Raw genomic sequence first — 25,353 nt, 5'->3', positions numbered from 1 at the left:
CTAAAAAATTTGGGCAAAAAAGTGCATATTATACATGGCGAAATATGGTAGTCAATAATATTGTAATAACTATGTATGGTGCCAGGTTGAGTTCTGGAAATACCAGGGGAACACCTTGTAAAGTATATGATTGTTTAACCATTATGCCATAAACTTGAAACTAATGGGAAAAAATACTGAATGTAAACTCTAATTGAAAAAAATTAAAAATAGATAAAAATATGACTGAAGTTTGAGAAATACTACACTTTTCCATTGGGTCAACAAATAAATATAAGTGTCAACTATGAGCATGCCTTTCATTTAGCCACCATGAAGGACAAAAAAGAATGTTCAAAGAAATGCATTTGGAAACTCAGGAGAAAAGGAAATTATTTCAAAGTGAGTTCATCAAAAACAGGATTCATAGACATGGTGGCATTCGAGCTAGGACTTGATAGATATGATTTGGTTCTGTAGAGGCAAAGTATTTGAAGAGAACAAAAGCCTAACAATACAGGCCTAAGTGGTGGCAACGTTAAATGTTGATTTTGGTGGTGGTAACATGGGTGTGTACATAATGTACAAAAAAAAAATGAGTGCACATTATTATATGTAAATTTTTCCTTACTAAATTTGATACCATTTCTTTGACCTATGCAATGAAAAGTCACTGAAGTTTCTGGCCTGACTAGCTTTGTTGGGTGGTGGGGGGAGGTAAGTACAATAAATAGAAAAGGGAAATCACATTTAAAGCAAGAAGATCAAATGTACTTATTTCATATAATAAATTTTCATAGAAACTGTTTGCTATTACATAAAAATAGCAGCTCTTTATTTCTACATAACAGTTTCTTTTCAAGGACAGAATTTATCTAAATTAAGGTTCACCTATTAAAATTAAATGTTACTATTCCCAACCCCCTACACCCCAAACAAAGGAACACAATAACAAAACTCATCCCTACCAAATAACAAAGAATAAAAGAAGTAGCCACAGAGGTTGTGTGCTAGTGATACCTGACAGAATTTAGCAAAATTATTTAAGATTGTGTCCAACACTTAGATCCTGTTGGTAGAGAAATTAAGAAACTGTCTTAGAATGTGCCTTTTAACCTTTAATTCTTTTCAATGACCTGACCTCTTAACATTTAGTTATTAATTATTAACTACATATCAAGTGGCTTTTATCACATTTCATAGTTTAAGAATTCATGACTAGACAGGGAAATCATTCATAGTAAAAAACAATGCCATTATTAATAAGTCTTTACTTGTTGGATCTTTATAAGGCCATTCTTAATAACGTGACCATAAAATCAAATTCAAAACATGGATTATGGTTATAGAAAAGCATAAAGAGACAAGAAAAAAAGAAGATATACCTTTGCCATAAATCAAAGCATTAAGGCCACAGAAACCTATGTGTATCCTTAATATTTTAGTAAAGAAAATATAAGGCTTTGTTATATCAGTGAGTTGCCACTAGATTTTCATGCTCCAGAAGCTTAACCTGAAAGCCATGTGGGGACTTTTCAGAGTTGAAGGGGGACTCAGCTCAAGTACTGCAATTTTTAAATTGTCATTCTACATACAGTGAGTCAGTTCTTGGAACTGAGGTGAAATAACATGTAACAAAACCAATTTTACCATAGGATGTTGACATGAACAGGTTCCAACAGCAATGATATAAGGGAAGGAAACTGAAGGAAACAATGTTATTCAAGGACCTGCTATAATTATAATCTAGGAGATGTTAATAGGTTAGCAATGAGAAAATAGGATCTCTGCCCAAAGTTTAGGAAACACTTCAATAACATTCCCCTGAGGATTTACATGCGTAAGTTTTGAGAAGTCCTGCAGTTAAAAGCAAATGAAAAGTTAAACTCTTGATTAAACCCAATGTACTCCCAAATTATTTGCCACAGAACACTGTTGGGGGTGGGGGTCAGTGAGTCTATTATTGACAGTGTTCAGAGAGAAACATCAGTTTGGAAAACTCTTACCTTATGAAATTACCTTAAACAGATGACAAAACTGAGGCCTAGAGACATCATAACAGGTTAGCAGAACGAAGGACTTAAATGAAATCTCATTCTTAGGCTAGATAGAGCTCTTTCCACTAGTATAGGGTTCCTTTGATTTTACATAGCCAAACATCTAATTAACATTTAGTTTACATTTAACTTTTTTGTTATGGTGTCACATTTTCTAGTTTGTGTACTAACTTAGGTGTTTTTAATTCTTCCTTCAAAACTCTAGTTCCTAATGATAGGTCCACCTGGAGATTTGCTACTGTTTAGTAATTCTAGGGAATGATGTAGTTCGAGTGGTAGCTGAAAGTAACCAATAAAAATAAAGAAGTTATACAACTGGTGTTAATTCACTCTTGTTATAACTTGTCAGTGCAACGAATCACAGTGCGTTGTTTATCAGGTAGTGAGTTACTGACATGTTATTTATATTAAAATTAAGACCTTATGTCTGCATAAAAGAGAGCCAACAACATCGAAACTGAGAGATTTTTGTTTTTCTATAGTTCAGAGCTTATGTGTCAGGCAGTTTCCTAACGTGTGTGTGTGTGTGAGAGAGAGAGAGAGATAATAAAAATAAATTTTGATTACTTTAACTACAGTCTCCATATCAGATTTCTCCAATCGTTGTATTTCTCAAACTCCACGGGACTCTTAAGATAATGTAAGAATAATTTATCTAGCTTTAAAAATGTACAGTTGTGCGCCCCTCCCCTCCCCGTAGGGTAGGGGAGAATGGTGGAGACGGAACAGCAAGTACTGCTATGTTGCAACTTTAAAAGCCTTGAGAATCAAAGGTGATAACTGTTAACAACTTCCTTATGGCTAATCTGACTTCCTCTAATAAACTTCTTGCACTCTGTTCCAACCCCCACAAGGACCTTTAACTATGGCTGGCATTCGTGTCACAATATTAGAAGAACCCAACACATTAATGACACTACAGGATGCCTTGATTCGGCCAACAAAGAGGTAACCCCGCGCGCCTTTAGCGCACAGGCGCGACCTCCACTCCAACATTGCGCACTTCCCGGCCCCAGCGCTGGAGGCTCGGGATCACCACCGGACGCCCCGGCCACGCCTGCGGCCACCATGCCCAGGGCCGCTCTCCGGCCTCCGCCCGGCTCCCGCCCGCGGGTTCCCGCGCAGCCCCTGCTTTCCAGAAACCGGGAGGTGGCCACCAGGCTCCGCGGCACCAGGCGGGGCCAGGGCGGCAACACCTCCAGCGCGACAGCAACCTGACCCGCGGGGATGTCCCCGCGGCTCCAGAAAGAACCAGGCCGCGGAAGCCGCTCTGGGCCAGCGGCCGGCCTCGCGACCGCTTTGGGGGCGGGGACACGGTTACCTGCCGCCGGCTGGGCCGCTCCCTGTCAGCGCCGCTCTCCTGGCAACCGCGGAAGCTACACGGTGGCCGAAAACCGGAGGGCCTAGTGACAGCTCCCAGAGAGCACCGCGCCAGCGCCCACGCCCACGCCCACGCCCACGCCGGCGTTGACGTAGACGACCTCGATCTCCGCCCCTGGTCCTTTACTGGTCTCCAGCGCTAATTGTCGCCACAGCGCCCTCAAGCGGACCTTCAGGGAAGCAGCCCAGGGCCACCAACTGCGGAAGTGGGCCTGGAAAGGGGTTCGTTTATAGCAGCGAGTGTTTTCAACCCGCTAGCGCCAAGCCCTGTCCTGATAGAGAGTTTGAAGGGATGCTAGGAATTGAAAACAGCTTTTAAATATTATTTAAAGAATTATTTAAGTAAAATTTAAACGATTTCTTTGTATTCCTTATGAAGATCTTGAGGCCCAGGGAGGTTAGAAGACTTGTGAGGTTAGGACACAAATAGCCATCAGTTTTGGACTGAGTCTAAAACTCTCTAAATCACAGTTACTAAAAGGAAGATTGCACTGTTTGCAACGAAATGCAATGCAATGAAAATTTTTACGAATATGTAAGTATGTAAAATATAATAATCTTTAAAAGTAATCAAACACCAATTATGTCAGTATTTAAGCACTTAAATAGCCTTGAGAATTAAAGGTGGAAGATTTGAGTTGAAGTCATCACCGTTCAACGCCATTATTTGAGATGGAATAGCAGCAAACGTAATTCTTTCAACTATGTTGTTGAATCATTGTGAGAGATAAAGAAATCTGAGAAAGTAACATGATAAATTTAAAAATTCCAAATATTTAGAAAATATTTTAGAAAAATTGTCTTAAGCTAGTGTCTCTAGGGAAGTGTCTTTATTATTTCAAAAATCTTCAGATGAATATTTCTGTGTGGTGATTAGGACCTTGAAATTATAAAGTAGATCTTCAATAAACATATGATCTTCTGTATGTAAGCATTCGCTCTTCTTGTTTTTAAAAACTAACAGCCTCTTGTTTTTAAACAATTCTTCTTATAATGGTAGCATGGCCTTATATTTTAATATGTCCCATTATAAGTATTTACAATGTAAATACTTATAATGCAAGGTATGAAGTTTGTTTCAAACTTTCCAAAATTATCTTCTGGTAGTAATGAAATTAAGATTTCTCTGAGTCAGTTTTTACTTCTGCAAAAGCGAATAGTGAATACACATGGAATCATTCTCCTCTTCCTTTTCTCAAAGGTTATAGGGATGGCTAATCTGTGATTCATGTTACTGGTTTTACCACACTATTCTTCATAGGGAACAGAAAACTTACATTTTTGCAACTGTTCACATCTTGGGGTGATCGTGTCTAACTTGAGAAGCAATGCCAAGTCAATCCTGGACATCTGTAGCCTCAAACAGAGGAGAGCTACCAAAGGACCGATTGACCGTAGCTCATAAAAATGAGATTATCATTCATAAAGACAAAACAAAACACAAAAAGATGAAGTGGATTTGCGGTGGAAAATTCTCCTCTCGGGCCTCCAGGGAGAAAGCCTCCCTGTAATATCTCTGTCCATCATCTCCCTCTCTTCCAGCCTCAACCCTATCCACACTAGCCAAAGGAATGTACACCGAATCTGGTTTTCAAGATCATTTCCAGGGAAACTAACTCATCAGGTCATGCCCATAAGAAGCAGAGTGGGAGGACAATTTGGCTATCTCTGCCCACCTTCATTAGTGCTTAGACCCAAAACCTGATTTGAAAATGCTCACGCCCCGCTGATCGAGTAATCGAGGCGGCCGGCTCCCGGCAGGTGGCGCTGTGGGCTGGATGGCTGTTTCAGCCAAGCTATCCAGTCTGGGAATCCCTCGCCTCCCCCGCCGCCACAGCCCCTAGTGCAGCTTCCGCTCGGGCTGCACGTGTATTGCCGCTGCTGGACTTGGTGGCTCGGCTTGGCTAGGGTCTCTGGCTGGGTGCCCGCCATGGCGGCGGCGGCAGAGACGCACGTGTTCCTGGAGGTACGCAGACGGCTGCAGAGAGCGCTGCTGATCCTGGGGTAAGACCAGGGGTGAAAGTGTGGGCTCCTAGGCGCAGTGCCTGGCTCGCTTTTCCGCTACACGGAAAGTCTCCGCCACTCGGAAAGTCTCCGCCTCCCTAGGAAGGATGGTTTTTTCCATTTCTTTCAGTTGCTTAGAAACCTATTGATTACTCCAGTGGTGTACCGTCTCTTCTATAGTGCCTCCTCGACAATCTCATCATCACCTGGGAGCTTTTTAGAAATGCAGCCTCAGCCCCTCAACAGACCTCCTGAATCAGAACTTAAATACATTTTAACACGCTTACCAGGGTTCAGATGCACATTGAAGTTTGAGGAGCACTGACGTAAAACACTGATGGCAATGCCCGGCATTTCCAAGAAAACAGTGCGGGGGCGGGACGATACCTTTTCTACCTCCTTTTGGATCTTTGTTATAGGATACAGGATCACCAAGGTGAGAGCTTCCTGTTTTGTAAAGTCGGTGGGGTTTTTTTCCCCTTCCCCAAACTTCTACGCAGAGAAACTGACACAATCGTTAAAAACGTGTGTTTAGTACAATGAGTGACTAACAAAGTTTGCAGACTTACTGGAGTTCATTCTTTGAATCATGTTCCGAGTTCCAGTGAGAAGTCGGAAAACGTTTAGCTTGTTATTCAGTACATAAACAAGAAAATGTTAGGAAAAGTGTTCTTTTGTACTATGTGACCACTGTTTCAAATAAATTAAATGTTAAAATCCTGAAAATATTGTTGCACAGCGCCACTCTGAGGTAGACTGGTGCTTAGCTTTCTCTCTTTTCCTTAAATTGGCCAGACGTGTGACAGTTTTGGAATTTTCAAGAGAACCGAATTCAAATCCTACCTTCTTCACAAAGGTAGAATAATTTAATCTGATTTTTTTGACAACTTTTTTCCTTAAAATTAGGTTCAGGTTATTCGTCTTTGGCAGGAATATGACAGAAATGATGCTTTGTTCTCATTACATCCTATCTGATGGCATGTAATTTTGATTTGTTCAATGAAAGTTTGCATTAACTTTGAGGTCTTTTGATAGTATGTAAACACCCTGTTCCTCATCAGACTTTCATTTTATTCATTCACTTATTTACATCAGTATGGACCCACAGTCCTTTTTTTTTTTTTTCCCCAGTGGGTTTTTTTAATCAAATTACACCAGATGTGGCCAGCGGCGGTTCCTTTCAGATAATTTCTGTGTCTTTTGGACGTGTCCCAATCATTTACTGATTCCTTCTTTACTTTGTTGCACAGCAAGATGTTCAGGTCCATCTCATGTTTTTCTTATTCCAGCCTACATGAAGTCATTTCCCAAGGTACCCTGTTTTGTTTTGTTTTTGTTCATTTGTTTTTAACTGGAAACTGATCTTTAGAAATCAAGATCTGGACACAAAGTATGCTCATTACTATTGGGATGTCACTTCTCCCAAGCCCAAGAGTGAACAGAACTAGAGTGTGTGTGTGTGTGACATATATGTGATGTTCATGTGTGAACATATGCGTCTATTTATTTGTATCCATATCATACATACACATAATACATATACATCCATATTTATTACTGTATTTGTTTATATACATTGAAAACCATGATTTTACACTGATATTCCCTATTCCAATCTGCCACCATAGAATCCGTTTTGGTTTTTTCCCATTTCCTCTTTGTGATTCTCTTCTCCCATAGTGACAGTCCTGGCTTTCATTATCCTCATGACACATGTAGTCACCTTCCCTCTGTGTAACTGATACTCCACTGACATCCTTTGCCACTTCCTTCTCCCTGCTCAGTGTTGACGCTGTCCTCATCTGCGTGGACTGATTGGACTGAATGTTGGTGTCTCCTCAAAATTTGTATGTTGAAACCCTAACCCCCAATGTGATAGCATTAAGAGATGGGGCCTTTGGTAGATACTCATTGTGGTTGAGGTTATGAGGGTGAAGCCACCATGATAGGAGTCATGCCTGTAAGAGAAGACACACCAAAGCTTCCTCCCTCTGCCATCTCAGGATACAGAGAGAAGGTGGTCATCTGCAAGCCAGGAAGGGGGTCCTCAATAAGGACCAGACTTGCTGGCAACTTGGTCTTGGACTTCCCACCCTCCGGAACTATGAGAAATAAGTGTCTTGTTGCTGAAGCCACCCCGTGTACGGTATTTTGTTACAGCAGCCTGTAAGGTAGGCTCTGAGACCCCTTGCTGAGCTCCCCCCACCTCAGATTTCCTCCTCATCCCTCTTGGGATCTGACAGCCTTGGTGGGTGGCTTCCTTAGCTCATTGACTATGTGGTGGATGCTCTCTTCACTCGGCTGGGTTTCTTAACTATACCCCAGGCCTCTACGGTTCTCCCACCTTTGCATAGATGCCTACCTTGTTCCACCCTATGTAATTGGCTTAATTTTTCAGGAAGGATAAGGGCGAGAGCCGAGAGCCAAAAGCCAGAGTGGGGGCTTAGGAACCCAGTACTGTCCCTCCTGGCACTTCCAAGTGCCAACTGGAAATTTGAAAATCCAATCTGAAAATCACTGAAGTAGCAAAGTGGAAAAACTGTATCTTTAAAGTAGTGGTTGGCAAACTATGGCCCGTGGACCAAATCTAACTTGTGGCCTGTTTTGGTACAGCCTGTGAGCAAAGAATGGGTTTCACATTTTTTTTTTTAAGTGTTAAAAAAGGAAAACACAAAGTAGTATATGCAACAAGACCGTATATAGCCTGCAAAACCTGAAATATTTACAATCTGGCTTTTATATAAAAAGTTTTCTGACCTCTGCATTAGAGGATTGTTATTTCTTAAACATCATTTCTTAAAACTAGACTTTTGATTGCCAGAAAGGGTGTTGGGCGGAGGTAGAAGTAGGAAAAGGTGGGGGATAAATGGCAATGGAAGGAAACTTGACTTGGGGCTGTAAACACACAATACAATATACAGATGATGTGTTGTAGAACTGTACCCCTGTCTTATGTGCTAGGCGGTGTTAAAGACCCAGTCACCAGGAAAGGACAGAGCCTAGCGCCCCCGCCCCGCCCTACCCCACCCCACCCAGCCTCACACAGCCCCATCGGCTTCTATCCCTCCTCTAGCCCTCCTAAGCCCCAAACTCGGCCCCCACCCATTTCCGGGGCCTCTCGCCAGCTTTCTCCCCCAAGAGTCCAACTCCGGGATACGCTGAGGGGAGACTGCGGAACAACTCAGGGATGTCTTTGGGGGTGGGAGAACTGGGAAATTGATACAGTACACCTGAAACCTGTATGATTTTATTAATGTCACACCAATAAATTCAATTAAAAAAAGCCAAACAAACTAGACTTTTGACTTGGGAAAAGCTTTGGGTTTTTGATATTTTATATTGCCAATTAAGTGCAGATCCATATACTTTCAAAAGGAACTAGCCAGAAGGTAGTCTTAAGATTTTCTAAGGCAAATTAAGAGGCCTAACCAAGATTCAGACCTTAACATATGGTGTGACCTCTGCACTTAGATGACATTCCTGTAGATGTCCCACATTCTGAAGTTAGGTGACAGGAAGTGGATGGCGTGCACCTGCTGTCTGCTTGTCAGAGGGAGTCAGGATGCTCCGCCCCCTGGTACAGTGTTAAGCACATTTCGGCTTCACATTTCTATATGTGTTTACCCACTCTGTACTTTGGTTCCTGGTGGACAGGGATTGTGTTTTACTCTTTATTGGCTGGTATTCATATTCACTAGATTTTATTAATGAAGTTTTTATTCTTAATATTGACAAGACAGTTTTTTTCTCCTGTACATTTTATTTTACATAATCTTGGTTCCTTGTCAAAATCCTGCATAGTATATCAAATAACAATACTTGAATTTACTATAAGTAAGACATTGTAATGCTGGCCTCAGAAGCAAGACTATTTCAGTCACTCATCAGTTCATTTTTCAAATAACATTTAGTTAGTGCTTGATCTCTGATAGGCACTGCACCCCTCCCTGTGTTTCCATAGTCCCATACGTTTGTCAGGAATAAGTACAGTGTAATTTTCATTGATCCCTTGATCATTTCTGTTTACTTTCCTGGAGGGGGGCAGATAAAATACATTGTTAATTCTTGTATTTCCAGTACCTGACACATTATAGAACTCCAAAAAGATGGTTTGAGTGAAAGATTGAGTGAGTGAATGGGTGAGTGAGTGAATGAATATACAAACCATGCTAGGATCAAGGGATGCAAAGAAGAATAAGCCACTGTTTTATGCTGTCTTATTGAATTCTCTTTCCAAAAATATTTCTAAAAACAAGTGCATGACATTTGACAGGCCAGTGTTCGAAGAAGCTGAAGTCGGAGAGACTTGTGTGAGGAAGTAGGGGGCATGAGGAAATGGACTGGCATTTTGTGCCAATGGGATGGTTCTGGCAGCAACCACAGGCAGGTCCAGGCTGCAGTAGATGGAGGAAGTTTTAGGAGAGAAGAGACAGCTGAGACTCACGATCATTATCAATGGAAAAAAGTACACATTTGAAAGTGCATCATTACCATAAAAAAAGAAGCAAGAATAAAATATATGTCCTAGAACTTTCATGTAAAGTGCTCTATGACCCGATCTAAGTCTAGTATAGGCTTTTGTTTTGTTTTGTTTTGTTTTTTTTAATTGGTCCACTTTTATTCTTCTGGGATAGTTGACTTCAGGGCCTTTATTGAAGAAGCACAGAGAAATCCTTGCTCATTTTTGTTTCTTTTTTCATGTGGTGTTCAGCAATGAGAAAAAATTTTTTTGTGTTTTATTTTTTATCACTAGAGAGCCAAAAGAAGGAGGTATGCCTGTGGATATCTCTATAACTCCATCCTCCCTTCAGATGAAAACCCCTGAAGGCTGCACAGAGGTCTGGCTTCCAGCAGAGGTCAGGCTTGTACCTTCCTCCAGCCGTGGGCTCCAATATGTTGCAGGCGATGGACTGCACCTGCGGCTGCAGGCACAGGCAGAATTCAGCACAAGTATGTAATGCTAGCACTCCTGTTTCTGCATTAGCTTTTTCATTATGAATGAAAGGTGATTTTTCCTTTAAAAAGTTGAATTTTTCCTGGGGGAAAATAACTGCTCATCGGTGGCATGGAAAGAGCTGAGGGTCAAGGGGATCTAGGTTCTTTGCCAGAGTCGAAGGTGTCACTTAATCTTTCTGGGGCTTTGTTTCTTTGGGGGTTTTTTAGTGTTCCCCCCCCCCAAATAGACTTATTTTGTTATAGCAGTTTTAGGTTCAAAGCAAAACTGAGCAGAAGGTGCAAAGATTTCCCCGCTTTGTCTCTTTAATTGTAAAATTGCATGGCTCCCAGAGCAACCATGAAGAGTAAATCAGATGGTTTGTGCAAGACCTAGTTTATTTTAAAGCATTTCATAGAAATTCATTAACTTGATGAACATTGCCTTGTATTATGCTAGGAATGATCTAGGTTCTAGGGATAGAAAAGTGAACAGTCTGCTCTCAAGGAGCTTACATTCTAATGGGTGGGAATAGATAATGACCAAGTTAATTACTTAGATACAGAGAAAAGCCCTATGAGCTAAGTAAATCAGAATAATGGGATGGGGAGTATTTGGGGATGGGTGGAGAGTGGTCAGGGAAAGCCATTCAGGGGAGGTGATTTAAAAAAAAAAAATTGTTTTTAATCCTCACCTGAGGACATGTTTTCATTTTTCTTAGAGAGAGAGAAAGGGAGAGAGAGAAGCATCTATGTGAGAGGAAAATTGATTGGTTGCTTTCTATACGTGCCTGGACCCGGGATCATAACACTCCCAGACCAGGGATTAAGCCAGCAACCTAGGCATGTGCCCTGACCAGGGATCAAACCTGCAGTCTTTCGGTTATGGAATGACGCTCCAACCACCTGAGCCACCCAGCAAGGCCGAGGAGGTGATATTTGATCAGAATGATGGAAACAACCCTATCCATGTAGAGACATTTTCAAATAGAGAGAACAGTACCAATAAAGATTCTGAAACTGAATTTGATGCATAATTTGATTTTGATTGTTGCTATGCCTGTCATATTTCCAATATTTTGTTACTGGCACATTGATTCATTAAGACAGTGGAAGTGTTTCTCAGAATAATTTATTGAATAAAATTACTGGTTTATTGCATCTTTTATCCTGTAAGTAATATATTGTAGAGGACTAAAATGACATAAAAATGGGAAACAAAGCCTGTAACAGATTGATATTAAGGTCATTATCAGAGAAGGATGTTAAGTTTTCTAGCTCTACGCTTAGACTTCACTGATGCCTTGTTTTACTAAGCCTTTCATCTGAGCTGCATGGAGCCTAGAGGTGGGGTCAGCCGGATTGTTTTGAAGGGCCATTTCAGAGATGGGAGCATACTTCAGTGCCCCTGAGTCTCTTTGCTGGCTTTTTAAAGGAAAAAAGAAGATGGAGTTTTGCACCTTTTTTGGTGGAGAGTAAATTTGCTCAAGTCCTGGGTTGATGAATCACTAGTGTGAGTTGGGTAGAGTTAGTTTTAGGGATAAGAGGTAGGGAAAAGAAATGTCGTGGAGATTAAATAGTGTTTGGCATAAGATAAACACTAAGAATGACTGGTGGAGTATTCAGGGAAAGAAGAATGGGTCACGGAGATGGGAAACACACTAACAGACCCCCTGAGTGTACCTTGTAGTAGGCAGAGGAAGTGGTGTTTCGGGGAAGAAGTCCTAGTAGTCTGGTCCGCATCAAGCCATCACCTTCTCTTCAGCAATGATGAATAATAATTGTAAACACAGCAGGAATTTTTTTGTCTGCATGTAACCTGGGAAAAGACAGTCATGAAAGCCACAGTGGGCTGTTTTCAGATCTGCTAGTTCTCTGAGACCACGATTTTAAGTCCCATACTGAGGAGGTATGAGACCTTTCAGACACAGATTTGGTTTACTGCTTACCCATATTCTGTAACAGTTAATATACAAATGGAAAAACCTGAATTATTTAAAATTTTTAAAAATCACACATTGTTTAATTTGACTAGAGGACAAAATAAATGAACTGCTGTGTATTGGTTTGCATATTGTTTGCATTCATTAGTCTCCTGTTTCTTTATATTTTTAAAACGTGCTTTACTGAAATATCTGAAAAGCTTTCAAAGACCTGTTCTGTAGTGCATGAAAGAGGTATGCAAAATAGAGTCCTCAGTGCTTAATTGCTTCAGTGCTTTCCATAAAATCAGTGCTGAATGAACAAATATCAGATAGATGCATACTGATGTAAATTGAATCAGAATGTATTGTAGGAAGTGAGTTTTGAAATTTGTAGCATTCAATTGTGATTCAGGGTTTTTAAAAACTTGACTTTTCAACTGTAAGAACTTTCTTCTCAGGACTGTAGTAAACATACCGTTCTACTGTTTTGAATGTACCCTAGGTCTGATCATGACCCTTACACGGAACATAAAATCTGATACAGCACAAACATTAGGATGGCTCTTTATCAGAAAGTTCTGACTTGAACCTGAGCCAGAGGATTATGCTGGGTGACCAGCAGAGGGAAATGTTTCACTCAAAATTTGTTTACTGGTTCTGAAAAGAATATTTGGGATGCCTTACCCAGGTCTACTTAATTTTACATTACATACCAAGTAACATAAACCAAATCTAAATTGCTTGATTCTGCCCTGGTTGGTGTGGCTCAGTGGTTGAGAGCTGGCCTGCACATCGAAGGGTGGCCAGTTTAATTCCCAGTCAGGGCGCGTGCCTGGGTTGTGGGCCAGGTAGGGGGCATGCAAGAGGCAACCACACATTGTTGTTTCTCTCCCTCTCTTTCTCCCTCCCTTCCCCTCTGTCTAAAAATAAATAAATAAAAATCTTTAAAAATAAACACATAAGTAAATAAATTGCTTGATTCTAATGGACATGACCTCATTTCTTTAGATTTTTTTAAATAGACATGCATTTCTATGTGTGTATGTTTTTCTGTGGGGGTGGGGAAAGATGAAAATTTTTTTTTCTCCATGAATAAAATAAAAGAAACTAAGAGAGCAAACTGCCTTATGCTGCACCTCTCATAATATGGGCAGTGTATGTTTTTCAACAGCTTTAATCAGAAATTGAGTTTTGCTGTTGGAAGATTGAATTCTTCTTAGGAGCCATTCCATTCTCAGGAACCTGTCCCATAAAGACCACTTTCAGGATTTATTTTGTTTGTACATACTAGTAATATGCTAGAGTGGACATAAATCTTGTTTAAATCAAATTAAACTTAAATTTAAGAGCTTTATTTACCAGGAGTCACACTGATGAAAAACTACCTCAGACATAGCAGAAGAAAGCTGAGCATGGTGAAGTTCTGTGTAGTTAGCCTGTTGTGAAAGAAACTGCCCCTTTTCGCTCATCGTTAATGTTGGTATTTATGGAATAAGAGAAGTAACAGTAGGTTACGTAAACAATCTAGGGCAATACCTAGCTATGAAACACTTAGCAAAATCTATTGTTTTTGAAAACACGTCACAGTATTTATTTCTGATTGAGTCATCAGACAGTACTAATTAAATGTATAGATCATGAACAGTATTTATCGATGGTAATTTATTGTGGCTATTAAACTCTTATACATATGTTAACATATTTGTCCCAAGCCTCTAAGATGTCTGTTTTTGTTGATTTCCTTTAGAACTGATTTCAATGTTTAATCAAAGCTCGCACGCCCGAGGCTGTTGCACATTTTATTGCCAATCCTGTGGTGAAGTCATAATAAGGGAGAGGTAAGGAATGTATTTTATCCTGGTTAGTTCTGTGCCTGGCAATGGTTTTCTCTTTCCTATCAGAATTTTTGAAGTAACTGCCAAGGGACCAGTGTATGGCCTTAAAATGAGAGCCAGCTTAATGTCACTTTGAACAACATCAACCGTAAGACTCTCCAGCAATCACAGAGCAGTTAGTTCTTCTTGGGGTGGCAAAGGGGAACAGTAGGGTGCTTGCTCTGAGTAAGGGAGGGTTCTCTTGGTGGAAGAGTCTGTTGAAGACTCTTCACTAAAGAGTGAAGAGTCACTAAAACATCTCTCTTTTGAGAAAAGACATGAGACCTCCTGCATGTTTATCATGTTGGTGAATGAGGTTCTTCTCCACATTAAGTGAATTTTCTAAATAACAGAAGCTTTTGCAGCACAACTTTTTATTTGAACTATTTCTCTTAGTGCCTTTTGAAAGTCCATTTCCTATTTCTCTGCTTATTAAAGCAGAGCATATAGAGAACTCAAATCAACCTTTTCTTGATGATCAGGTTAACTGTATAGCCTGTTCTTTCAATGTGCTGTGATTACCCCACTGAGAGGGAAAGGGCTCTGCTGCACCCTTTGTACTCCCTGGTTGTCTCTCTTAATTGTTTCCCATCTGCTCCCTTCCTCCTGTCAGCCTCCTTGTTTCTGGGCACAAACCCTTCCCCCTGAATTTTCAGCTTCTGATCACTCATAAGCTGGAAAGGCAGTTGAAAACCTCATTCTTGTTAACAGTATTTATAAAAAAATCATTTAGAGTTCTTTGATAGGAACATTTCCTCTGAGACAAGTGCCCGAGACTTCCATGTGAAGTGATCCTTCTCCATATCTGAAACCCGCTCCTCTTCCAGGGCTCCTTCTCTCAAGGTGGGCCACACCTCTGCCTGCATCCTCAAGGTAGAATCCTGGTGGTCTCTCCTTGGGTTCCTCCCTGTCCCCCCTGTGTAGTCAGTCGTCAGTTACTTTTGCTACTTCCTTCCCTGCATTTCCTACGAGTCCACTTTCTTCCACCCCAGTGCTCCTACCTCGGGGAGGCTGCTGTCTTCTCACCTGATAGCATTTGTTGCCAGCTCCTTATCTGCTTAGCCTTCCTCTAGGTTCACTTTGTCATCACTTCTACACTTTTGAGAGATTATTCCCAAGTGCAGTTGGCTCCCCTGTTCAACTTATATTTTGTAAGACCTTAGCATGCCATGCCAGGTCCTTTCCACCCTCCAGTTTTAGCCCTTTTTGCTCAACCTCCTTCCTTGACTCCCAAAACAACACACCCTTATTTACACACATTCTGTGCACAGCTCAGCCTGCCTGCGTCCCCCAGTCTCTCTATGCTTTTCTCTACCCTAACTGGAGTAATAAATCCTCTCTCCCTTGGAATGCAGTCCGTACCTTCATCTCCCTCTGGCTAGCTCCTAAGTTCAGCCCATAGGGCATCTACTGCTGGGAGCCTTCCCTGAACACTGGGTGGGTTTATGTGCTCCTCTGATGTTTATTTGCCTGTCTTCCTGATTAAACTGTAGGCTCTAGGGATGGGGATAGTCTTATTGATTCCTGTATCCCTTATCCGTGCTCATATTTAGAGTGCAGGTTACTACAGTGGCTAGTAGTACAGACTCAGAAGCCAGGCAGTCTGGGTTTGCATCCACCATTTACTAGATGTGACCCTGGGCAAGTTATTCAACCACTCCATGGCCTCAATTTCCATATTACAAATAATATAGATAACAACAGGAGCTACCTCATAGAGTTGTTTGGAGGATCAAGTGAATTTAAGTGTTTATAACCAAGCCTAGCACATGGTAAGTATTCAGTGTGTGATAGCCACTGCTATAATTATTTTATCATCATCATTTCCAGCATCAGGTGCCGTTCCTGGTGAATAGTGTGCTTTCAGTACATTCTTGCTGGGTTGAATTGAATCAACATTAGGGTGTTTATTTTGGCCTTCTGCCATTCTCTCTTGCTTGCTTTATGATTCCTGGCAAAGTCTCAGGTAGATGAGGTAACAGAAAGTTACCTTAGTGGAAGTGGGGGGTTGTGAGCAGAGCATCCTCAGAATGATTATCTTGGGTGAGAAATGAGGTGACTCTCAATCTGTAAAGGAGAGGGAAATGTCCTTGCTCAGGTTACCGGAGGGCTGAAGTTGCTGAAGAGCATGTACTCTGTGGCAGGCTCACTTTATTTAGCCTGAGCAGTCCAGAGGATCCCAGTTTACATGGTAGTTTAACCAGGAAAGCTTTCCTTCCCAGTCTATTTCAGGCTTTGGTTTCATGCTCACGTGAAGTTTCTTAAACATGTGCGCCTGCAGAACAATGAAGTGACCTAGTAGTTACAGTAGGAACAGGTGAAATGCAGTGTAACAGTATTTCCTGGTACTGCTTACAGTAACGGATATGCTTGTTCCTTATTGGCTGACATATTTCATTGGAAAAGAATGATGGATATGAAAGACCTTTACCTGTAGTCCCCATCTTTCTATTCAGGAACTGGATCTTTTGTTTCGTGTCAATCCTTATTATGATCTTGGGATTGAGAACCTAGGAAGGCTTAGAGGCTAACACTGAAAGACCACAGTATTGATTCTCCTTGACCCTGACCACTAGAAGGCCATGTGACATAGAGGTGAGAGGGGGAGAGTGGGACCCGGGTTTGAACTTGGCTTCACCACTTAGTAGCTGGGGAACCTGTTCATATCACCTCAGCTGCTGCTTCTTTCTTTTTTAAATTAAATTGATTAGGGTAACATTGGTTAATAAAATGTGTTTCAAGTATATAATTCTGTATTACATCATCTGCATATTATATTAGATGCTCACCACCCATAATCCAATCTCCCTCCTTACCATACATTTTGACCCCCTTTACCCTTTTCATCCTCCTCCCACTCCTCTTTCCATCTAGTAACCTTCATACTATTGTCTGTGTCTATGAATTTGTTTGTTTGTTGCTTTCTGTTTATATCCCACATGTGAAACCATGTCGTTCTCGTCCTTTCCCATATGACTTATTTTGCTTAACATGAATATTCTCAAGATCCATCCATGTTGTCACAGATGGTACTATTTCACCCTTTCTTATGGCTGAGTAGGATTCCGTTGTGTATTTCTACCACTTTTTCTTTATCCAGTCATCTATCAAGGGGCACTGAGGTTGTTTCCGTGTCTTGACTGCTGTGAGTAATGCTGTAATGAACACAGGGTTGCATATATCTTTAAGAATATATGTTTTTAAATTTGGGGGTAGATACCCACAAGTCAACTTTCCCTTAATCAGACATAAAAAGGCCTATTTTCCAAACTCATGAAGAGAGTTAAAGGCTATAACACGTAAAATATTAATGTTCAACAAGCCCTTTTTAATTGGTTCTATAAACTCCTTCCATACTCCCTTTTCCATAACTGGTCTTACTAGCAAACTAGCAAATTACCTTGTTTAGTGTTTCAAATGTTTTTTATTCAGGACTGTATTTTTTAGGTGAGCTAGGGAAATGACCTACCTTTCTCCCTTTTCTTTCTGAGAAGATAAACAGTGAACTTGACTTAGCCCTTGCCTCACTTAAGCAAGATCACCTGAAAGCCGTTTTCCTATCACGTGTGTGTGGTGTGTGTATGCCTTTTGAACAGCATGGAGAAATCCTTAGTAGGCAGTTTAAGACCTAGCTTACATCTCACTGTCAGGCAGTATACCCTGTGACTTCGTTGCGTGGAAAAACCTGATTCCTCCAGTATCTGCACTAAGATTTCATGTTGACTATGCACACTGAGCCCAATGGTCTTATCGTTTCTCCCTCAGTTATCTATTTTATGCAGTGATAAGGGCATCTTCTGTTCTTGTTAAGTAGAAAATAAAAGCAAACGTATTTCGGTATTTCAAAAAAAAGGCTTGTATGTGCTCTAATAAAATCAACTAATTATAGACATCTTTACCAAGAAGGCACCTTGGAATGTGTTGATTTATGTGCTCTGGGAGCTCCTCTAATAGCATTGGAGAAGACTTAAGATCTGCTTACAGATAGCCTTATTACCTGGGAACAAGTCACTTAAAAAAAAAAAAGATTTTTTAAATTTATTTATGGAGAGAGAGGAAGGGAGTGGAAGAGAGAAGGAGAGAAACAATAATTGGTTGCCACTCACATGCCCCCAACTAGGGACCTGGCCTGTAACCCAGGCATGTGTCCTGACTGGGAATTGAACAGGTGACCTTTTGGTTCATAGGCTGGCAGTTAGTCCACTGAACTATACCAGTCAAGGCAAGGGAACAATTCACTTTAACTCCCTGAGCCTCAATTTCCTCATCTATAAAATTAGGAGGTTGGATTAGATAAACCCGTGAGCCCTGCCAGCATGAAAATTCTCTGATTAATGAACCTCATAAAGTTGTACTGGGTTCTGTGATTCTTGTAATTTGGATACTGCAAGACTAATGTCTTCCTTTTTCTTTTTTTCTTGTCAAGCAAATTATAGAAGTATGGTACACAGGACTCTTTAACCTATTAAGACTCATCAATGGCTTTTAATACTTATTGGTATCAGGGCGCATGAAATCAGCTAAGTACTGTAGTCTTTTTTCTTAATTTAGGATTACATATTCTTAGCTATTTGTTTTGGTTATTTGAGAACAAGTACTGCTTTGTTTCTTTACAACAAAATTTTCCGATTTGCATTTTTACTAGTTCAGCAGAGTTTTTCTGTAAAAATTGTCTGAACATGTACAATTTTGTATTATGCTCTTGTTGAGACTAACAGGCCTTAATATCAATCATTAATAATAGCAGAATTTACCTCTTTGTGAATAGTCTCAAAAACAGCTAAATGGTCATTGTGGTTGGAATTTTTGTTTCTAGAAATAAATTCATGTCAGACTTGAATTACATCAGTTGGCTAGATTTGCAAACATATGCCTTTTGATTTTCAATCCATTTGCAAGTTCTCCTGAGGTCTCCCAACAGAGCTAGGTATCCGCCCAGCAGCTCATAAGGGCATTGAATAATTCTAGAAGGAAACACTGAGAATGGACTTTTTGGAAACATTAGGAGATGTCAGAATATCCAACCAGTTTATTGGTCTACTTGACAGACCAGCTATAACTGTAGTCTGAAAGTAACTACTCCTGTGAACTCAGTCACTTTTCCATGAGTGAGAACAAAGAAGTGAAAAAAGAGTGCGGGCACAAACTAGATTATTGGTAACACTGCGCAAACTTTTGAAATAAAATGATTATACTTGTATGGGTCTAACCATACTACGTGCAAAATGGTAATAAAACACACAGCTAGGTTCTCAGGATTTGGAGCCTACCATTTAGATAATGCCAACTGAATTTATCTAAATTCCAGCAGCTGTATTTTGAGCTTTAGATATTTGATGTTATTCTTAAAACTCTTTTTTTAGAGATTTTATTTAGTTATTTTTAGAGAGAAGGGAAGGGAGGGAGAAAGAGAGGGAAAGAAACATCAATGTGTGGTTGCCTCTCAAGTGCCCCCTACTGGGGACCTGGCCCGCAACCCAGGCATGTGCCCTGAGCAGGAATTGAACCGGTGAGCCTTTGGTTCTCAGGCTTACTACTCAGTCCACTGAGCCACACCAGCCAGAGCTTATTCTTAAAATTCTTAATGTCTACTTGATTATAATTCAATCCGTAAAAGCACTATGTTGTTACCATTGTTATTTTCATTGATTAATAGTTGATTTTAAAGTTAAAAGTCATTTCATCTTCTTGTCTACATGTTTAAGTTTTAAATAAACATTATCAATCAACTTTGATTGAAATTGTCTATTTTAAGTTATTTTACCAAAAAACTTATGCTTAAGATGCATTAAAATAACTAGCGAATTTTAATTTGTTATAAACGTGTTGTTGCTCATCTTAGAATTTTAAGCTGAGAGAAAATTTAAGAGATCATTTCACTCTTTTCCTGAGCTTCTGCAAGTTTTTACCTTACAACAACTGTGGGAAAAAAAAAGATACCTATTTTATTTTGAAAGTTCTCCTGGGAAGTAGATCAGATCAGAGTTTCGGTTTTCAGTATATATTCTTTCAGTTGAGCTGTAATTAAAATACACCTTTTGTTCTTAAAGGATTCGTGTTTTTTCCAAATGTCAGAAAAATTCTGCTGTACACTTTTATCTTTGCAATGACATGTGACTAGTTACTTTCCTGTTCCTGAAGTCTTATGTAAATATAATAGGATATATTATAACTTTTATTCACTGTGATATGGGGTCAAGTTAAATTTGAAATATCACATTTTATACTAATGTACATCAAGTTTCCCAAATCTCTCTCTGTATGTCTTGGTACACTTTCATTTCTGTGCTAATGTATGAGATTTTGACATTGCTGTTTTTTGTACTTTATTGAGGATCTGTTTATTGGGACAACTTGCAAAATGTTAAGAGACAGAGAATCTTAGTGATGGAGAATATCTAGGAGCCTGTTTAGCTCTAATTCCCACTACATACAGATGCTTTTGTTTGCCTTCTTCTTTGTAAAAATTCAAATCTGACCTATGACGTCCCTGCTTGAAATGCTGTAATGCTTCCCCCCTGTCTGTAGAACCAAGTGCCTGCCCCTTGGGTTAGCATGTAATACCCCACATAGTGTGCCACTGTCCCACCTTCCTGGTCTCCTGTACCGATGTTCTGCATTGCCAGAGGATGGAAACTAACCCAAGGGAAAGAGTGTAGATTTGGAGCCATGAAGACTTAGGTTAAGGTCATGCCTTCAACCATCACCTCTGGCTCTGTGAACTTGTACAGATTATTTAACATTTCTGAGCCTACCTTTCCTCCTCTGTAAGACAGGAATGCAAATTCTTATCTCACAAAGTTGTAGTAAGCATTATGTGGAAAAGATACGTGTGATGCCCACCAGAGGTCTTCTAGTTTAGTTTAACTAAACATGCGGACTCACAAGAGCGCCAAAGGCCCTATCTCTTGCTAGCAGGGCAACGTCAGGAGTTTCTCTCAGCAGGGGTCCTGCAACAGTTCAAACAAGCGACAGCTCATGTACCTGTACAGGACTCTAGACTCCCCTTAAGACATCTCTCCAGGTACGAAGCTCTAGATCCACATTAGGCAGGTGCAGGAGCTACCCTGGGAAGAAGCCTCATGCCCTAGGCAGCCATTATCTTCCGTAGCAATTCTTTGGCATAGTTCCTCATGAAGGACTGCATTCAGGAAAGTCCAAAGCACGGCATCCTCATAAGATTTGTATAGCTCATTCATATTTCCTCCCAGTCCAGATGCAATTTACCAATCAAGGATCATTTTTACCATAAGCAATGTTGCCTAGCAATATAATTGATGCCTATCATCTACTTGGTTTCCAGGGGAACAGAGCTAGGTGGTTAAACCAAAGGTCAGATTCCCAAGAAGCACAAGAAAAGATTTGTTAACCCTTTTGTTTCAGTATGCAACAGACCCAGCCAGGGGCTTCACATATTAAAGTTATTAAAATATGCCTGTTCATTCCTTTAACAAATATTTAAGAGTTCATACTATGAGTCAGGGCCTGAGCAAGACACTGGGAATACAGCAGTGAGTTAAACAGATACAGTGCCATCTTTACCTTGTTTTCCTCCACTCAGTTCCTTCCAGTGCCCTAGAGAACTCCTGTTCATCCTTCAGAGGTCAGAGCTCAGATGTTGCCTCTTCTCTGAAGTCCGTGTATACTCTACTCCCCTTGCACTTTGTATGTATTGCCCTGAGTTCATGTTGGTTTTGTAAATCCATGAATGAATCCCCTAAAGAAATAGATCAATTTTATGTGCATGTGGGGAATATATGTTTGAAGGGGCTATAAAGCTTTCACCAAATTTTCAAAGGAGTCAGAGCTATCCCCTCCTCCTCCACTGCCCCACAAGAATTTAGAACCACTATTCTGTTATGAGCATTTATTATATTATTATTTTATTGTTTGCTTATAGATCTGTATCTCCTGCTAGAACATGAGTGCTTTGAGAAGGGACTGTATATATTAATATTTTTTTATCAGCAGAATGCCTGATTCATAGTAAACTTTTAGAAATGTATGTTAAAAGAATCGCTTTTAATACTTTTAACAGGCTCAGCAGCTTGAATAATGCTAGTGGTACAGCGTTTTCTAATTTGAAAGGGGATGTCCTTCATTATATTAAACTTTAACAAAACCATCCTTTCTTATTCTTAGCTGTGTCCTCTGGAGTTCTAAATTAAATGTCTTCCACATTGTAATTGCCCTTTTATGAGACTCATAGTTTATTGGGGAATCAAAGAAAAGAGAAAATCATTAAAAAATGAAACATTTACATTTTAAGTATTTTAATTTAAAACATACAAATGTACACTCATTTACTGGTATTTTATTATGGAACCAATGTCTTTTTGTTGACTATAACACCATTGTAGTGCAGCTTTTTTCACGTAAGCCATCCAAGAGTCATCATCTACAATTTCCAGTTTGGGTTTCTTTAAAGTGAAATGAAAAGTTACACATTGTTGAAGCAATCTGATATCAGAATTCTTCTAGATTTTTACTTTTTCTCCTTCTCCCCAGTGTTCTATGGTTATATCTCCCACATTCCACCAGTGGTTTTCCTTTTTTACCACTGGCTTTTATTTAGTTTGAAATTTTTAGTTTTCAGAGGAATAGCAACAACACATACACACACATATTTCTTTGGATCACATAATATTTAGTTAAACTATGTAATGAACAGCATGTACATGTGGCATAAACAGGTCTGTGATCAAAGATCACTGGCTCCTAGTAAGCACATGTCCCAGCAGACGGGAGAAGTGTTTGAGTGTTCACATGCTTGTAGACAGTAGGAAGAACTTGAGCATGTTTCTCTTTTCAGTTGTTCTCAGGATAAATTATTTGGCATAGCTAATATAAGGGACTACTTAATTATAAGGGTGCTCTAAGTATAAAAAATAATGGCAGAGTGGAGCTTAATTTCTCTCCTCTTGAGTGTGACCTGGACTTTGAGACTCACATACAAGGAATAGAGTATGCAAAGGGATACATGTTTTTATTTGTAGAGAATTCTAGCAAATACCATCTTAACCAAATGATCAAGATTAACAGCACCAGTGGTAAGTCATATTGAGAGGGTAGGATGTGATAAGAAGGGCACTTTTCCTCAGTGGAGTACTTCCTCTAATCCCCTAACCTCAGTCTAATTTTGAGGACATATCAGACAAACTAAAATTGAGAGATATTCTACAAAATACCTGACAAGTACTCTTCAAAAATCTCAAGGTCCTGAAAAATAAGGGAAGACTGAGAAATTATTACAGATCAAAGGAGGCTAGGGAAACATAATGACTAAGTGCAGTGTGTTATCATGAATTGGATCCTGGAACAGCAAAAGAGGGCATTAGTGGGAAAACTAGGGAAATCCAGATAAAGTCCGTAGTTTCGACATATCTTCCATGGTTATGTAAGACTAGGGAGAGCTGGCTGAAATGTATATGAGAACTATCTGTACTCTTTTTGTAACTTTTCTGAAATCTAAAATTATTCCAAAGCAAAAAATTTATTAAAAAAAATAGTGGGAGAGAGAGCCCTGGGCTGCAGGTTTAGTTCCTGGTCAGGGCACACACCTAGGCTGCAGGTTTGATTCTTAGTCAGGGCACATATAGTAGCAACCGATTGAAGTTTCTTTCTCCTCTCTCTCTCTCTCTCTCAAATCAATAAACATATCCTTGGATGAGGATTTAAAACAATAGTAGTGGGAATAATCATAAAAGAAAGGGTTAGGTGATTTGAAATTTAAGATATCTAAACCAATTTAAAGGTAATAACACTGAACAAAATATTTGTCACAGATGATAAACATAGGATAATATTCTTAATATAGAATATACTTTTATAAATTAGGAATATACTAATACTTCATTGAAAAATAATCACTGATCACAATTCACAGAAGAAAAATTGTGATCAATAAATTTGAAAGCCAATTCAATCACACCAGTAATTAAAGAGTTGTCAATTAAAGCAATATCGGAAACATTTTCACCTATTACATCAAAAAATGGTAGTATTCAATTTTGAAGAAGGTACGTGGAAGAATTATAGATTGGCGTATAGCCTTTCTGGAAAGCAGTTTGCCAATACAGGTATTGGGTTTAAAAATATGCATACCATTTTTACTTGTACTCTCACACAACATTACTTTCCCAAGTAAATAATCAGCTATCTACACAAATTTTCTAATAAGAATGTTCGTACAAGGCTTTTGATAATGAAAAATTCAAAACTTAAATACCTAACAATGAGGGAATGATCTAAAAATTTTGTCATTCCTATGAAATAGAAGGGAGTCAGTAAGAATCATGGTATAACTAAGTCAAACAGTGAAAGCAGCATACAGTTTGTATGAGATCCTCTGATCTCAGACTTAAGGTGCGTGTGCACAACCATTTCTCTTGAAGGGATAGGAAGGAAATACACCCCTGTGTACAAAGTAGTTACTTGTCCTTGGGTGGTAAGGAAAGGGTGATTTTTGTTTGTTTTAAACCTCTCTGTATTTTCAAAATTATCTATAGTGTGTGTATATACTTTTGTAATCTTGAGGGAGAAATAAACACTGCAAGCAATGTGGTTAATTTTTTTTTTAATCTTTCATGCTGATTTAATTATGAAAATGTCACATTTCTATTTTGTTCTTTAAAAGTTTTTTCTCTTTCCACTAGGAAGCTCCTTAGGGTGCTCCCCTTGCCGACAGAGAACTGGGGAGCTCTAGTTGGAGAATGGTGTTGTCATCCGGACCCCTTTGCTAATAAGCCACTTTATCCACGAGAGAATGACTGTTTTATTGGAGACTCTTTCTTCCTGGTGAATTTAAGAAATGATCTGTGGCAGCCAAGACCTCAACTAGCTCCAGTGGAGACACAGTGTCTTTCTTCTGAGAACCATTTTAAATTGGTAAAATATCTTTTCAGAAATGATACTAATTTAGAGGTTAGCTTAGAACTGGTTTCTCCAATCTTTTCCCTTTCCTTTTTTTTCCCCCTGGAAGGATTGGAACTTAGTAGGAGAAATCAGATCAAAAAAATTATACAATAAGGCATAATATAAGAAGTGTCATAAGAATGTTCTACCAGAATGCAGTCTTCTCTCAATTCAAGGCATGTTATGCAGACTGTTATAAAGACTGAAATCCATTATTTTCAACTGCCTCTATTCTCTAGCTCTACTCTATTTTTTTAATTGCCTTTAGAGAGAAAGAGGAAGAGAGAG

The 25,353-nt window shown here is 39.6% G+C and overlaps 2 protein-coding genes across 8 annotated transcripts in view; one reads left to right on the top strand and one right to left on the bottom strand.

The window, feature by feature from the left end:
• DOP1A (DOP1 leucine zipper like protein A) overlaps nt 1-3,664 on the bottom strand; it is a 136,128-nt gene extending 132,464 nt beyond the window's left edge. For 3 of the 6 annotated variants that reach the window (XM_053913892.2, XM_053913890.2, XM_053913891.1), the window contains exon 1: nt 3,358-3,663. The gene's annotated coding sequence lies outside the window, so the exon portion shown is untranslated. Of the gene's footprint in view, nt 1-3,357 lie in introns of all 6 variants that reach the window. The other 3 variants (XM_053913889.2, XM_045184844.3, XM_071219622.1) reach the window with 2 other exon arrangements.
• Nucleotides 3,665-5,261: 1,597 nt separating this feature from the next.
• Nucleotides 5,262-25,353, top strand: part of UBE3D (ubiquitin protein ligase E3D) — a 132,028-nt gene continuing 111,936 nt past the window's right edge. Inside the window, exons 1-4 of one of the 2 annotated variants that reach the window (XM_053913906.1) lie at nt 5,262-5,420; nt 10,174-10,370; nt 14,025-14,115; nt 24,807-25,038. In XM_053913906.1, coding sequence (XP_053769881.1) covers nt 5,347-5,420; nt 10,174-10,370; nt 14,025-14,115; nt 24,807-25,038 — 594 coding nt within the window. In that variant the 5' untranslated portion in view covers nt 5,262-5,346. The remainder of the gene's footprint in view (nt 5,421-10,173; nt 10,371-14,024; nt 14,116-24,806; nt 25,039-25,353) is intronic. The other variant, XM_024576613.3, reaches the window with a different exon arrangement.

Source organism: Desmodus rotundus, chromosome 11, assembly GCF_022682495.2.
Source record: "Desmodus rotundus isolate HL8 chromosome 11, HLdesRot8A.1, whole genome shotgun sequence".
NCBI lineage: Eukaryota > Metazoa > Chordata > Mammalia > Chiroptera > Phyllostomidae > Desmodus > Desmodus rotundus.
This window is presented reverse-complemented; position numbering and strand designations above follow the sequence as displayed.